We start from the raw sequence: 15,732 nt of genomic DNA, 5'->3' as shown, positions 1-15,732 counted from the left end.
CCAGCCCCGCCGATGTGCCGCGGAGGTGGGCGGAGGACGAGGACGCCCGCGGCAGCGCTTCTGCCCCCGCCTCCCCCGTGAGCCAGTCCTGCCGTCACGCCGCGGCGAGCCGCACAGGCGCAGCAGCTCCCAGCGCCTGTAGTATCCGGCCGGCGCCTTTTTTCTCTTCCTCCCTCCTTCCTCTCCCTGTCCGTCCTTCCTTCCTTCCTTCCTTCCTTCCTTCCTTCCTTCCTTCCTTCCTTCCTTCCTTAGCTGCTGCTGCGCCCGCCCTCCTTGCCCCCTGTGCGCCCAGCCGGCAGCGCCTCCGATCTCCCCGGCTGCCCCATGAAGCGATGGCAGTAGCCAACTTCGGCAAGATCCAGATAGGGATCTACGTGGAGATCGAGCGCAGCGATGGTCAGTGGAGCAGAGGCGGCGGGAGGGCCCGGCCCGGCGAAGCGGCCGCAGCCCCTGGCCGGGCGCCACCGCCTCCCCGGTGCGCGGCGCGGGGGAGCGGGGAGGGGGCTGCGCGCGGGGCCCATTGTGTGCGCGGGGCCCATTGTGTGCGCGGGGTCTGGGAGTGGCCGGGCCTGGCGCGCACTGCGGTTGTCAGGGGAGCGCTCGCGCTTGGCGGCGGAGGGCGGTTGCGCGGGGTGCGTGCGGAGGCGGCGGTGGCGGCCGCCGCTGGGGACGGGGAGGCTGCGGCAGGGCGGTGAGGCGGAGGGGAGGGGCGGCGGCGGGGTGGAGGGCTGAAATGGGGGGAGAAGGACGAGGTGGGTGCGAGGTGGATAAAGCAAGGATGGGATGGGTTCATGGGGGAGGGGAAAACGGGACAAGTGTGGGGTGAGCAATGAGACGTGCGGGGTGGCTGTGGATGGGGTTGATGAGGTGATATGGGGGAGAGGGGCATGGGTGGGGAGGAAAGCCTGTGGAGGTTTTGGCGGGGAGGTGGGAGGGCCTTAGGGGAGGGGATGAGGTGATGGAAGGAGGAAAAGCCTTCAATGCAAAGTAATAACTTCTTGTTTGCTCTGGCGTATGAGCCATGTTCTGAAAAAATGACACAACAGTATGCTCTGACAGAAGTGCCTTTGGACACTTCCATCATTTGACAAAAAAGCTTGATGTTATTATTTCAGATGTTCCTTATGATTAAAATATAAGAAGAGTACTTGCTATTTATGCCCATGAGTTGTTATTTCTCCATTGGGGGTCTAGTGTTTCTCATCTTGCCCAGCATCTCTTGATGCGAGGATGTATGGTGCTGTCTAGAAATACACATGAATAAAGGAAGCGTGTGTGTTAGGTTTAGGGTACTAACTCTTCATATTTGTCTGGAAGGAGAGAACTGAAATGGGAAGTTCACTGACTGAATCAATGGCAAGTCACTCATGACTTCATGATTGAAGTGGGAATATGTCATCTCTTCTCAGCATAGAGGTTTTTAAAAGACGGGTAGACATAGTGCTTAGAGATATAGTTTAGTGATGGTTTTTGTCAGTTAGGTTGATGGTCGGACTAGATGATCAGAAAGGTCCCTTCCAACCTAGGCAATTCTATGATTCTATGATCTATGAAGCCTACTAAACAGGGGTGGGGTTCTGCTGTGATTTTTTGGAAAGTCTTTTATTTGTTTTTTCTCCAGGGTTCAGGAGCTTGCTAAAGAATAAGCAGATGTTTTTAAGGGAAGAAAGACCTGGAGGTCAAAGGCACTGAAGTTAGCTTGGTTTTATCATGAGGCAGGAAACAAGTGGCCAACAAGCTTTATGGAGCTTGTCTTCTCATGTCCCATACTGCAGTTCAACCCTACAATAAAATAATGGTGGGTGTTGACTGGACACTTTATTAAACCTAACACCTCAATTTGTGCTTAATAGCTTGTGTGTCACGTGAAGAATCTGATAGGTTTGGCAATTATTTGTATAACTCCTGCAGATCTCTGTCTGAGGTTTCAGAAAACCTCACCGTAGCAGCTTGTAAAACTGTTTTTTCTGAGGCCTGTGTGAACTTCTAATAAATGTTACTGTTTGTTTTGTATGTCTTTGGAAAATAAGGCATGAGAATGCTTTGCTTCTTCCCCTCCCCCGGGTTCTGTTCACTTCTAATGTCAGAAGTGAGGACAGTAACTCTTGAACATAACAATACTTATTTTCATTACTGTTAATGGTTTACATATTTTTCTGTGTCACTTACATATGTGATGCAGCACATTAAATATATTGCACATCAGTAATATACTAGGGGGATGCCTTCACAGCAGTTGCTCAAGCTATAGGGTTTTGAGAATTTGTATTAGCTTGATCCTTGTGTGAGCAACCACACTGCAGTGTCATACCAGAGTTAGTGGTCCTGATTATTGTGAGGTTTGCTTGTTTTTCATTGTGACTGGAGGAGGAGATACCCCATTATGGCTCAGGCTACTGCAGTGTTCTGTCATTCTCTTCCCAGTAAACTGTAGAGGGAACTGTCCTAGGTATGTGGAAGGGAGCATTTTGAGAAAGATATGGAAGGACAGCCAGCGCTAGATTGCATTTAGATTGCGTTGCCTTTCAGAAGGTAGGTTTCCAACCTGAGCTGTGGTTGCACAGGCAATCGAGATTGATCTAGCTGCTTCTATCTAACAAGGGGAGGTCTTGCTGCCTGTGTCCGTCAGCTGTGTTGTTCCTACGAAATCTCTCCCAACCAGTGTGGCCAATGATTTTTTTTTCTCTGTTGATTTAATACATTAATTGATTCACTAATCACAGTAGAAAACTTTTGGATGTGCTAGTTTTCTGCAGGATTAGTGAGTTCAAATGACTCAGAGGGGTCTGTGACCCCAACGGTATCAGTGTATAGGAAATGCATGGCCAGGATGAAGTGGAGGTGAGAAGTATGATCTTCTGGTTCAGTAACAGTGAGCTACCTGGATCTGCTCTACCCAGAACTATATCCTAGGTAGAATCGTCTGTGTATCATACCAGCTACCCTAGGCTGGAAAGCATGATTAAAACTGTTTAAGAAACTTTTGGAGAAAGTGGTGTGTTGGTCTGGGCTTTTTTCACATGTTGTCTTGTCTGTAGTAAGTCCTTTTTTAAAACTAAATATTGTTTTGAGAGGTAAGTATAATAATTCTTTAAAATTTCCTTATTTATCTGCTTATTTGCTGAATCCAGAGAAGAATAAAGTTTTAGTTTGTTAATCAGGTCATTTGAAAAATTATGCATTTTTTCCCATCTGTCCACCAGTTATGTTAAACACTTTTCTGAAAATGGAGCTTTATTAATCACAGATAACTCTATTTTTCTTTAAATAAAAAGAAAAACTAACAGAATAGCATTTTTTTTTGGTGAAACATCAGTCATACTTGTTCATTACAACAAAATTGCAAAGATATGTAGAACACAATAAATGTGAGAATGTGACCAGAACATTCTGGAAAGAAGTTACATTTTACAAGTTCTAATTAGGATTAAGTGTTTCATGAGAGATTTCTTATAGGACTAAATAGAAAATAGACATTGTACAAATGAAAGGTATTATTAGAACTCATGGCCAAAACCACACGAAAACCAGTGTTTGGATAAAACCCAGCATTTTCAAAGACTGATGCTGCAGAGTTGCTTGCTGTGTATCTGTTTTTTCTCAGTGGGTAAACATTGGTATAAATGTTGTCTAGAGTTGCAGATAATACGATTCTGTGATTCTGTGATAATATTTCCAGTTATAATTGGAATAACTAGTTATGTTCATGTAATGTAAGAGCATATTAAGTCAGATAGTTTGGCTTTTTATAATCATTTCTGATACTGACATTTACTACTTATTTCAGTATAATTTATGTATGTTGCTTGAAATATGTCTTGGTAATCTATCTTGGAAATGGGAAAGAACTTGTTCATTTTAGGTTGTGAATTGCTAAGTCCAGTCTTAAAAAATGTGCCTTATCACATGGAAGCTTAGGGAAGTAGAGAGGTGTCCAGAAGGTACCTGCGAGACCTGCTGTAATGGTGTTTCCTCCTGTCCAGAAGATGCTCCTTGTTGAGATCTAAATATGGGCATTTGTCTCTTGATGAATTCCCTTTACTCAAATAATAATAGCCCACTGCTTTACGAGTGAATTTACACCTGTATCTCCGCTTCTTGTGCATTATCCATTTAATGATGACAAAGACCTATGTAACTATGATAACTAATCACTAACTAATGATAACAAAGACCTATGTTAAAAAATGGCTGGATGGCTGTGCCCAGAGAGTTGTGATTAATGGGGTGAAATCCTCTTGGTGGCCGGTCACCAGTGGTGTCCCTCAGGGCTCGGTTTTGGGGCCGGTTTTGTTTAATATCTTTATCAATGATCTGGATGAGGGGATTGAGTGCACCCTCAGTAAGTTTGCAGAGGACACCAAGCTAGGTGGGAGAGTTGATCTGCTTGAGGGTAGGAAGGCTCTACAGAGGGACCTGGACAGGCTGGATCGATGGGCCAAGGCCAACTGTATGAGGTTTAATAAGGCCAAGTGCCGGGTCCTGCATTTTGGTCCCAACAATCCCAAGCAACGCTACAGGCTCGGGGAAGAGTGGCTGGAGAGCTGCCCATCAGAAAAGGACCTGGGGGTGCTGGTGGATGGCCAGCTTAACATGAGCCAGCAGTGTGCCCAGGTGGCCAAGAAGGCCAACAGCATTCTGGCTTGTATCAGGAATAGCGTGGCCAGCAGGAGTAGGGAAGCGATCGTGCCTCTGTACTCGGCACTGGTGAGGCCTCACCTCGAGTACTGTGTTCACTTCTGGGCCCCTCTGTACAGGAGGGACATTGAAGTGCTGGAGCGGGTCCAGAGGAGAGCTACCAGGCTGGTGAGGGGTCTGGAGACCAGGTCATATGAGGAGAGGCTGAGGGAGCTGGGCATGTTTAGCTTGGAGAAGAGGAGGCTGAGGGGAGACCTCATTGCCCTCTACAACTACCTGAAAGGAGGTTGGAGAGGTGAGTGTTGGCCTCTTCTCCCGGTTGAATAATGACAGGACCAGAGGAAATGGTCTGAAGCTGCGACGGGGGAGGTTTAGGTTAGATATTAGGAAGAATTACTTTACTGAAAGAGTGGTCAGGCACTGGAACAGCCTGCCCAGGGAGGTGGTTGAGTCACCATCCCTAGAGGTATTTAAGAAACATGTAGATTTGGCACTTCAGGGCATGCTCTGAAGGGCAGAGATTGTAGGTTGTTTTTTGTTTTTGTTTTTTTTTTTTTTTTTCTGAAATAGGATAAATCTCTTATGCCCTGCAGCCCTTTAGTAGGGTGATTAGTGTTTTTCCTTTACTTTTTCAGCCCTCAGGCTGTTCTCATTCTCTCTGTCTTTGCAGATCTGAAATACTACCTAGAAGGACAGAAATTAATTATATATTTGCTCATTTGGAAAGTGGGGCAGGGAATACAGTTCTGGTCTCACTGTGTCAGAAATAATGTAACAGGCATGAGGAGAAGGGATGTTCTTGTAATTGGAAGAGTGACTGAAGATTTGACAGAACTTCCAGGAAGGGAAAAATGGTGAATTTTTAGGGATTAATGATCAAATAGTGTAAAAAAAGAAAGATTGTGCCCATTTATTTTTTTCATAATACAAGAACAGGATAGCTGTCAGCGTTTGAAAGAGAAAACTTAAAACTGATAAAGGAGAATAAACTAGGTACAGTTATCACGTGGAGCTTGTTACCAGAGGAGATGGAGGCTAGAAGCATAGCAGAATTTTAAGAAGGATGTTGATGTGGATGGTGGGAATATCCAATTTTACACTAAAAACTAAAAAAATACATCAGCAACTGTAAAAGATACTTTCTGTTCTACCTGAGTGTGTAGTTTAAATAACCTCTAATTGACGGGAGGTAGGAAGAAATCTTGCCTGTGTCTGTGTTATTTTGTAACTGCCTACTTAAGAACTGTGAGAAATAAGTTCCGGTCCGAATGAAATAGGCTCAGGCAGAATCCTCTGTGAAGCACATTTTTATTCACGTTCTTGCAAGAGCGGGTGACCTAGCAAGTAGGCACCCCTCCAGTTCTTGAAACACACCTTTTTATTCCCTAATCCCGGCCGAATTTTTCCCTCCCCTGTTTCCCATTGGTTAGGTACTCCGGGGTTCACAGTCTGTCCGAGGTGCCTAAAATTCTTCCCGCATGTCCTGCCTCTGTTTACTTCTCCTTATGCTCCACCTAAAGGGATTATCTGACTAGTTTATTTCTTTCCTTTTTGGTAAAAGATTGCTCAATGTCATTAGCCCTGGTTAAATGTTTGACTACCCTTCTAGACACTAATCCAGTAGGAATCAGTTTGTCCTTTTGTCTGTGTGATAAGAGATGTTCTACAAGCCTTTGCTGGAGCCTCTTTGTCTTAGTCATTCCCTTATCATGCCACCTCTGATGGAAACGGCTTTTATCCTCTGCAAAAGCAATACCTGCCTTTCTTACAACTTCCCCCTTTCCTTTTTCATAATCTTATTGTCTTTTGCATTTCTAGGGCATGATTCCATATGAGGCCTCTAGAGCCGACAGCATGATGTTACATTCTTCTTCTTCTTGACAGTTTTTATTGTCTTCTAGATGAAGCATTTTTCCAGGGTATGGGGGAGGGTCTACTTCCATTCGTTTCGTTAGGGCAGTTTCAATTAATCATTGAACTAATCCTCGCACACAGGGAATGATACAGCATCCTACAGCCGCTAACGTTCCCGCTACCATTATAAGAGAAGTCAATATTGATACCACCATACCTTTCCATTTCCCAAACCAGGAATCCAGCCAACCTATCAGTGAGGTGCCTATTCCAGAGTTCTCAGCTAACTCATCAGCTAGAGTGGTGAGCCCTTGAAGGGCTTTAGTTATAGTACCATCTGGAGCTGTATTGTTTGGGATGAAGGTACAGCACCGATTCCCTACCATTACACACACACCTCCCTTCTCTGCTAAGATCATGTCCAGGGCGATCCTATTTTCCCATGCCATTCGTCTGGTTGCATCCAATTGTTCAGCTATTCCTTTTACTGCATCCCTGGTATAATTAATAAACCTCTGCTGGTTATAGTGAATATAATTTATCCAATCTCCATTTTTGTTTATAGTTATCCACCAGAAAAAGACAGATTTGAATCCTGCTCCTATCTGATTCCTTGCTTTGTGTTCATCTGGGACTCCTCTAGGGACTCCAATGGGATCTATATATATATCCGTTCATCAAAGGATACACCCAAACTTCTTTTTACTCTATTGCCTGAGCTCAGGGTTCCTGTTCCTTTTTCAAATGCTAGGGTGAACGGTATTGCCAATTGTACTATTCCACATGTACCTTTCCAGTTAGCCGGCAACACAGATCGCAAGGTCTTCCCTCCACAATACCACCGGAGATCCGCCCGAGGCCCTCGTATCGCTGAGTAGTTTCCTTTCACATCCTTGGTCACATTCAGAGTTTCAGTGCACAGGGTAAATTCCCCCACAGGTTTGGTAGCATTCACACCCTGCTGTGAGAGGCACGCTGGATGGTTACCAATTGCTGTGGAAAATGCTGGTGGCACTTTAACATCTCTAGACTCCAAGGCAGGAAACAGTAAGGAAAGTGAATGACAAGTCTCATTTCCCCAGGCGGTCTTTTCTTGGTATAATGCTATCATACACCACATCCCTATGGAATCTTTCGTCTACCCTAAGGGAAAAGGGACGATCTGTGCTGGGGGCCTTCCTGTGGCACAAGCATAGCAATTGCTTTGGTTCAAACTACTAACAGTATATTTTACCCATTCTACCCAAGCATTTGTCTCACCGTGCCCTGTTTCAATCTCAAATGTTTGTCTAAGATCTTTAATCTCAGTAACCGTTACCAAAGCTGGATCATTCAGTGGTTCCCACTGTTGTATTACTGGGAGTTTTAGTAGTCATAGTTGTCCCTTCTGCTTAACTGCTATTTTCCAGTACGTCTATTCTAAATCTTCCCCTTGGATCTCTTCCAGACACATCTGCTCCTATTCCATACATTAGGTTAGCTGTATCATCCCCCTGGGTTATAGTTATCAACGGAGGATTACATTCAAAAAGGCCACACTGTGGGGAAGGTGATCCTTTGTAAAAATGTATTTTCTTTTTGAGAGGGTAATAATAAGAAGACTTGAACCACTTGTCATCAATGGCCCACCCTCCAATTTGGGTGGTCCACCACGCTTCACTCCATCGGTCACAAGGTGCAGCCTCGTGATATCCCTCTGCGACCCTCCAAATTTCTGGGCATAGGTACTTGTTTTCACCACTCAACCATCTTTGGGCCTCTAGATTCCCACACTTCAGTACTTGACAGGCATCAAAGCGTACAGTCTGTGGGGTATTTCCTTTAGTGATATTTATGATAAGCCTAACCGGGTAATCTGGGTGTGCACTTCATATGTGATCTGGGCGTACACTCCAGCTTCCTAGTGGGAAGCTCAACACTGCCCCTATGACCAGTATCATCGCAAAATGCTTCTTAAAATTCATGGCATACACAGATTTATGTCTCCCAACTGGATCATCCCACCCCAACCCACGGCTCATTGTCTCTTTAGGGTTACTCGCAGCGGGCTGTCAGTAGAATGTACAGTCCACCGTTCTACTGTATCTGTTGGCGGGGGTTCAACTGGTCCTTTTAGCCAAGTGTAGTGAGTCCATCCTTTTTCTGCTGTCTTTACTCTGCGGTTTCAGTAGTGAGGAGGACTTGGAATGGTCCTTCCCACTCCGGTTGGAGCTTACTCTCTGTCCAGGATTTGACTAGTACCCAGTCCCCTGGTTTATACGGATGGATGACAAATTCCAATGGCGGAGTTTGAGCAAGAAATCCTTTATTTCTGAGGAGAGAGAAAGAAGACGACAACCCCAGTATACAGTTCTTAAGAAACATATCTTTAGTTTCAAAAGTGGGCAAGTCTTCTCTGTTACCCATATAAGGTAGTCCAAAAAGCATCTCATAGGGCGAGAGACCTGTATCTTTTCTAGAAGTCTGGATCCTCAACAATGCTATTGGTAAACATTTAGTCCATGGTAATTTGGTTTCTAAAATCAGTTTCGACAATTGCCCCTTAATGAATTGTCTCTTAATGGTCTGGTTCATCCTCAACTTTTCCTGATGATGGGGGATGCTAGGGGATATGAAATTCCCACACTATCCCTAAACTTTCCATAATTCCTTGAAGGATTTTAGAAGTAAAATGACTGCCCTGATCTGAGTTTATATTCTCCACTAACCCGTATCTGGGAATAATTTGTTCTAGTATTATCTTAATTACCCCTGCTGCAGTAGCTGACACCAAGGGGTAGGCTTCCACACATCCAGTAAGGCAGTCCACTAGGACTAAAAGATATTTTAGCCTGCCTGTTGGTGGTAGTTCAGTGAAGTCTACCTGTATACTTTGGAGCGGTCTCAAGTCGGGCTCTCTTCCTCCTGAAGATTGCTTTCTCAAGGCTTTCTTGTTTACTGTCTTACAAATAATACATCCCTCACAAATTTGTTTGGCTATTGTGTATATGCCAAAGCATCTGTACTTCCACAAAACTATTTGCACATTGCATGCGTTCCCCAATGGCTTCCCTGTTGTAACACTGTCACTATTTCTCACATTGTTTGTTGACCATTTCCCTTCCATCGGGCAGAATCCATTTACCACATTTCTCCACTGCCCCTGCTTCTGTCATTGCTTCTCCTGCCCCAAGGCCCCCTCTTTTGCCACCTTGTCTGCTAATCTGTTTCCCCTTGCGGTAATTGAATTGCCTCCCTGGTGGCCTTTAACATGTAAAGCTGCTATTTCACTTGGTATTAATATATTAGCTAACACCTGCTTTGTGAGTTCTTAGTGTAAAAGTTCTTTCCCTTTGCTATTTATTAGTCCTTGTTCTTCCCAAATTTTACCAAAGGTATGCACTACCCCAAAGGCATAACAAGAGTCTGTATATATTGTTCGTTCCCCTTTCTCCAATTAATTTAAGTGCCTGGTTTAAGGTATACATCTCACATATTTGAGTGGACCATGCACTAGGTAATTTTTCAGATGCTTTTACTTGTTGGTGTCGCGTTAAAAGGACTGTAGTTTCGATATTTGTCTGCCAGAGTCCCAGGACTTTCACTGATTTACTATCAGAGTCCCACCAAAGGACTTCCACTGAATCAGATTCACAAATAATCGAAATTAGTTACTTTATTGAGAGCGACAGAACAGATTCGAGATTGCCGTTGATAAATTCACTAACTACAATAGCGCTAATTACTTAAGGTTAACATTGCTAGCAAAAGTAATGATAGTACAACAAACCGGGGTAACATTCACCAGAGGGTGAAAGGTGAAGCGCTTACCCAGAAAGGTGTCCCTGCCTGGGGTGGAGGGAGAAAACACAGCCTGTCGACTGGTCCATCAGGTATCAGGTTTCTTCTCTCCCAATTTAACAGTCATTTTCTCCATCCTTTTATCCCCAAAATTACAAGGTTTCCCTCCTCTAGGTGACATGTAGTATGATTTGGGTGGAGAGACGAGTGCTATAGTCATATATGTTTAGCATGATCTCTAAAATCTTCATTAGCATATACAGGGGTGTCAACTTTAATATGCATTTCACAGGTAATGAGGCAAAGGTCAATTACCAGACATGGTAGCCTCTCAAGGAAACAAAGAACTACACAAGGTCTCTGTTATCTTGATTTTACTGTCTCTGCTGATGAAAAGCAGGGCTGTCCTGGCTCCCCAAGACTACCTCGTTATTTATGTATCCTGTGATAGCCAGACAAACCTTCACTCCCCTGGGTTGCACAAGAGATAGCAAAGCGAGTCTTAATTGCTCTTTGAGCACAGAGACTTCACCTCATTATCCAAATTCCACAGTTGACTCACTCCATGCACTGCCGCATATCCATTACACCTCTTTCCTTCTATCACTCTTGAAGAACCGTCTATGAACAAATGAAGACCTCCAGACAGGGGTTCTTCCCTTAAGTCAGATCGTATCCTAGTCTGGTACTCAATTACATCTATGCATTCGTGTGTAAGTTCATCCTTTGCCTCTATTTTTTTTTTTCACAAAAAGATCGCTGGGTTAAGGCAAGGGCTGGTAGTTAAAATCAGATCATCCTTTTCAATTAAAATTCCTTCATACTTCAGTATTTTTGAATTGGTTAGCCGTTTTCCCATGGTTTGGGCTAAAATGGTTTTTACTTGGTGAGGGGTGCTAACTTCTATCGTTCCCCTGGCCACCCTCGGGAGACCGGATCTAAGAGTTTAGATAAATAGGCCACTGGCTGCCGCTTATCCCCCCCCACTCTTGAGTTCCTAATGCAGCCCCTTTGTCTACAGTTAACAAACAGTTGAAAAGATTTCTCCAAAGAAGATAAGGCTAAAACTGGAGCTCTGATTAGGCTCTGTTTTAAATCTTACACTAAATCCTCCTCTTCTTCTGTCCAAATCAATACATTTGGTTCTTCAGCTAACAGTTTGGAATATAGTCCTTTAGTCTTTTGAGCATACTCCTCTATCCACAGTCTACAGTACCCAGTCAGCCCCCCAAAATTTTCTCTGTTTCCTCTTGGTCTTTGGCAGAGGTAAGTCTACTATTCCTTTGATCCTCTCAGGATTTATAGGATTTATTTTTTCGACTCCCTTCACTGACCAGATGTCCCAAGTACTTCACTTCTGTTTCCATGTATTGCAATTTTTTTTTTTTTTTGAGACCCTCAAACCTTGCTGGCCCAAAAAGTTCAATAACTCATTTGTGGCTTCTTTTACCCTGCCTTCTTCCTCCCCAGATACCTATAATCATCCACATACTGAAGCAGGGCTACTCCCAATGGAGGGCTGAATTGTTCAAGCACTTGTTCTAACACTTGCCCAAACAAATTAGGGGATTCTGTAAATCCCACAATGATAACACCCTACCGGTGAACCTCGAGCTGCTGGTAGGAGTGGCTGGGGCAGTCCTCGTCCCCTGTTATTCACCCCTCTTCCTCGACCCCAAGTAACAGTCTAAGGGGTCCCACTTTGAGGATTCAATTTCTTTGTGGATTGAAACATCACCGACAGTCTGGGCTAGGAACGTATAAAATGGATTTGGGTGTTCCTGAATCTATTCATCTTGACCCAGCAAAAAGCATATTCACCTTCTTCTACTTCCTTATTATTCCTTATTATTCACATACATGTTTAAAGTCTGACAGACCCAGTCTCCATCAGATCCAAATTTGGGCCAAAATACACTAGGAGGTCTTATGGGTTCTTTGGTCCAAACAAATTCAAATGCAAATGCAAATGCAAACATGTCCCCCCTGGGACACCTCTGGGATCCTCTAAGACAGACACAGGACCCCTAGGACACCCCTGAGACCCTTCCCAGGATGTCCACGGCCCCCCCATCTGCCCCCAGCCCCTCTGGGATGCGGTCCGAACAAAACAAATCATTTTCTTTTTATCTTTATCCCTTGTACAAGAAGAATCATTCCAAAACCTCAGCATTCTCCCCTAAAGGACTGTCTGGGGGAATGTTCCCGGGGTCTTTCTTATTATCCCCTTTTTCATCCCTAAGCCTAGAATCCTTATTTCCCATTCTGAACAGAGACTTTTCTTACACCCCTTCCTTTCGCTTCGTCCTTCTCCGGCTGCGCCCCTCGCGGGACTACAGAACCGCGGATCCGGACTCCACACTCGCTTCGTACCGCAGTACGTCTCAGTCACTCACACACAAGTCTCTTAGAATGTCCCGACCACCAAGGCAATACTTTAACAGTCCGATTTTTCTTACCTTGGTCCGTGCACGGAGTTGCCTGGTCGTACTCTCTGTGCCTACTGCACCTATCCCTTTTCCCCCTGTGGTTCACAGAGTCTGCTGTCCAACTGGGTCTTGAGATCTTAGTCGATTCCTCCTGGAATCCCTGCTGACGATCCACAAGACCGTTGAAATCAACAGGACGCGTCTTCCCGTCCTTCGGCAACAGGGACTCCCAAGAAGATGACTTCACATCCTGGACGAGCCCCCAAATTGTGAGAAACAAGTTCCGGTCCGAATGAAATAGGCTCAGGCAGAATCCTCTGTGAAGCACATTTTTATTCACGTTCTTGCAAGAGCGGGTGACCTAGCAAGTAGGCACCCCTCCAGTTCTTGAAACACACCTTTTTATTCCCTAATCCCGGCCGAATTTTTCCCTCCCCTGTTTCCCATTGGTTAGGTACTCCGGGGTTCACAGTCTGTCCGAGGTGCCTAAAATTCTTCCCGCATGTCCTGCCTCTGTTTACTTCTCCTTATGCTCCACCTAAAGGGATTATCTGACTAGTTTATTTCTTTCCTTTTTGGTAAAAGATTGCTCAATGTCATTAGCCCTGGTTAAATGTTTGACTACCCTTCTAGACACTAATCCAGTAGGAATCAGTTTGTCCTTTTGTCTGTGTGATAAGAGATGTCCTACAAGCCTTTGCTGGAGCCTCTTTGTCTTAGTCATTCCCTTATCATGCCACCTCTGATGGAAACGGCTTTTATCCTCTGCAAAAGCAATACCTGCCTTTCTTACAGAATTTTCTTCATTTGTCTCTGAAGCAGCTGGAACCGGTCAAGGTTAAAGATAATCCATCTAGTCCAAAAACCTACTGGCAGCTCCTCTCTCCTTAGGCTTGCCAAAACATCATTATAACTGTTTCGCCTTCAAACACAAACGAGACTAAATTTTTGTAAAGATAAGGGCTGTAATTTTTTTCTTTAAAGCCCAACTTCCGTGAAATTGGTGTTTCTCAGAGTTGAGAGGTCTGTACCATCTTCTGTCTTCTGGGTAATCCTGTATGATGATGATCTTTATGTACAACTCCCAATAGCAACAATGATTTTATAGCAAGGTAGAAGGTATAATGACACTATAAAAATTCTGTTCTGGTTTGGGTAGTCACCCTATTTTATAAGCTCTTGAGGGTAGATTTAAATGGTAATGTGCTTTTACTCTTTCCTTTTGTGACATACATCTATTCCTTCCCTGTGATTAAGACTTTTTTTTGTTACCACATTTAAATTATTTGAGTCAATTACTATGTAAGCCATACAAACACAATGTGTCTTTGTCCTTCCATAGTGGCCAGATCACAGCAGGGTTTCAAGTCTGCTATTGCTGGTCAAGCTAATGGGTCCAACATTTAGGTTTACTTATCCAGTGTAAGTTCTCATATTGTTACATACAGAGTTTCTGGGGATTGTTGGTCAATGCAGAAGCGTTGACCAGGAGGATGTGTTAAATTTTCTGTGTCCTTTTTCAAATCACTTTTTAAGTGTTCAGCTTTTGTTATACAGTAAGTGTATTTTCACTGTAACTTGCAGATTCTCAGATATTTATGTAGGCCTTCTGTATTTTGTATAAATAGCTTTTGAATGAAAAGAGTTGAAGTCCTGATCTTCAGAGAATCTTCTCATCTTTGTTCCATAAGCTTGTTTAATACAGCATTACATACTGGCAATAATGTCTTTAGAGCTACATATGGCTACTAGGATTACACAGCTTTTATTGCATGTTTTTTCCTCTCTCATCATGTTATGGGGAAATCTATCCTTTATTTCTGTTCGGTAGGTAAAGTTATTGCTCTTTCCACCCACTCTCTATAATGGCCTGTTGCCTAGGCTCAGTTTTACTCGTGTTTTCTTCTTATGGCACCAAGCATGGCTTCCCACCTTGCTGAGGTGGGAAGAGCCAATAAATCATTGGGAAGATGTCATGCCTGACTGAAGAGTAATGTCATTGCAAAAGTATCTCTTTCTATGTGCTCTAGAAGATAAATTAGCCTTTTGAGTTCTTTTAATACATCCACTTAGTGTAGGACAATGTAGAGATATGAGTGAACAGTATGAAGTATTTAGCAGGTGAGCTCCTTTCCTGGAGCACAAACTCTGTAGCATTTTTGTTAGCTTGACCTGTGGAATGCGCCACTGTGATGATTTTTTGTGCTTGAGAAATAAGTAACATGAGTAAATTTGCTTCATTACGCTGTTCTTGTTTAAGCTCTTCCTTTGTAAACATTTACTGCTTATAAAGTTTGATTTTTCTTTCTAAAGGTTTTTTTTCCATCTTATTGTTTGTTGGGTTATCTTGTCTTCCTTACCATACTGTATGGCTGGACTCTTGGGATCAGGAAGAGAATGCTGTGGTCAACCCATTGGGAACACTAAAATATGGTGTTCACTATAAGTATTCACAATGTGTTTATTCATAGAGGAAAAGAATTCTATGATTTATGATAAATTAAAGGTTTATGTTAACTTTTCAGAGTTGAGTTAAGTTAAATTTCTAACGTAATGCAAAATGTAAGATATGTAAGTCCACAGTAAGGACTTACAAGCAGTCTTAACTTTGTCCAGTAGTGAGAATGTACAGTAAAAAAAAATAATGGTTAAGTATGATGGTGTTTGTAATTTAAAATTAAAGAGTTTTTAAGAAGACATTGGCTTTTAATAATCAATTTCTCATAATGCTTCTATATCATAGTTAGAGTTATTTGGAAGGCTAGATGCTTTCAGTGTGTATTTCCAGATGTAGGAAAAATTAAAAGAAGAATGAAAGTTTAACACTTTTTTAGCTTTAAAAACTGGGTCTTACTCTCTTATCCTTGCCCAGCTTCATTTTTTACATGAGAAATTTATGTCTGAATCACATTATTCATGAAGGCATTCCTTAATATGGTCATGCTGGAATTACGATATTAAAGGTATCGAGATCATAGAATCATAGGATGTGTTGGGTCGGAAGGGACCTTTAAAGGTCATCTAGTCCAAC

General features: G+C 43.3%; 1 protein-coding gene across 3 annotated transcripts in view; it reads left to right on the top strand.

Moving 5' to 3' along the window:
* Nucleotides 1-332: 332 nt before the first annotated feature.
* The window catches only part of LOC128901934 (kinesin-like protein KIF2A), a 126,142-nt gene continuing 110,742 nt past the window's right edge, over nucleotides 333-15,732 (top strand). For all 3 annotated transcript variants that reach the window (XM_054184083.1, XM_054184082.1, XM_054184081.1), the window contains exon 1: nucleotides 333-396. In XM_054184083.1, the coding sequence (XP_054040058.1) occupies nucleotides 333-396 (64 nt within the window). The remainder of the gene's footprint in view (nucleotides 397-15,732) is intronic.

Source organism: Rissa tridactyla, chromosome W, assembly GCF_028500815.1.
Source record: "Rissa tridactyla isolate bRisTri1 chromosome W, bRisTri1.patW.cur.20221130, whole genome shotgun sequence".
Lineage (NCBI taxonomy): Eukaryota > Metazoa > Chordata > Aves > Charadriiformes > Laridae > Rissa > Rissa tridactyla.
The sequence above is the reverse complement of the archived record's forward strand: the minus strand, read 5'-3'. Positions and strand labels throughout refer to the sequence as shown.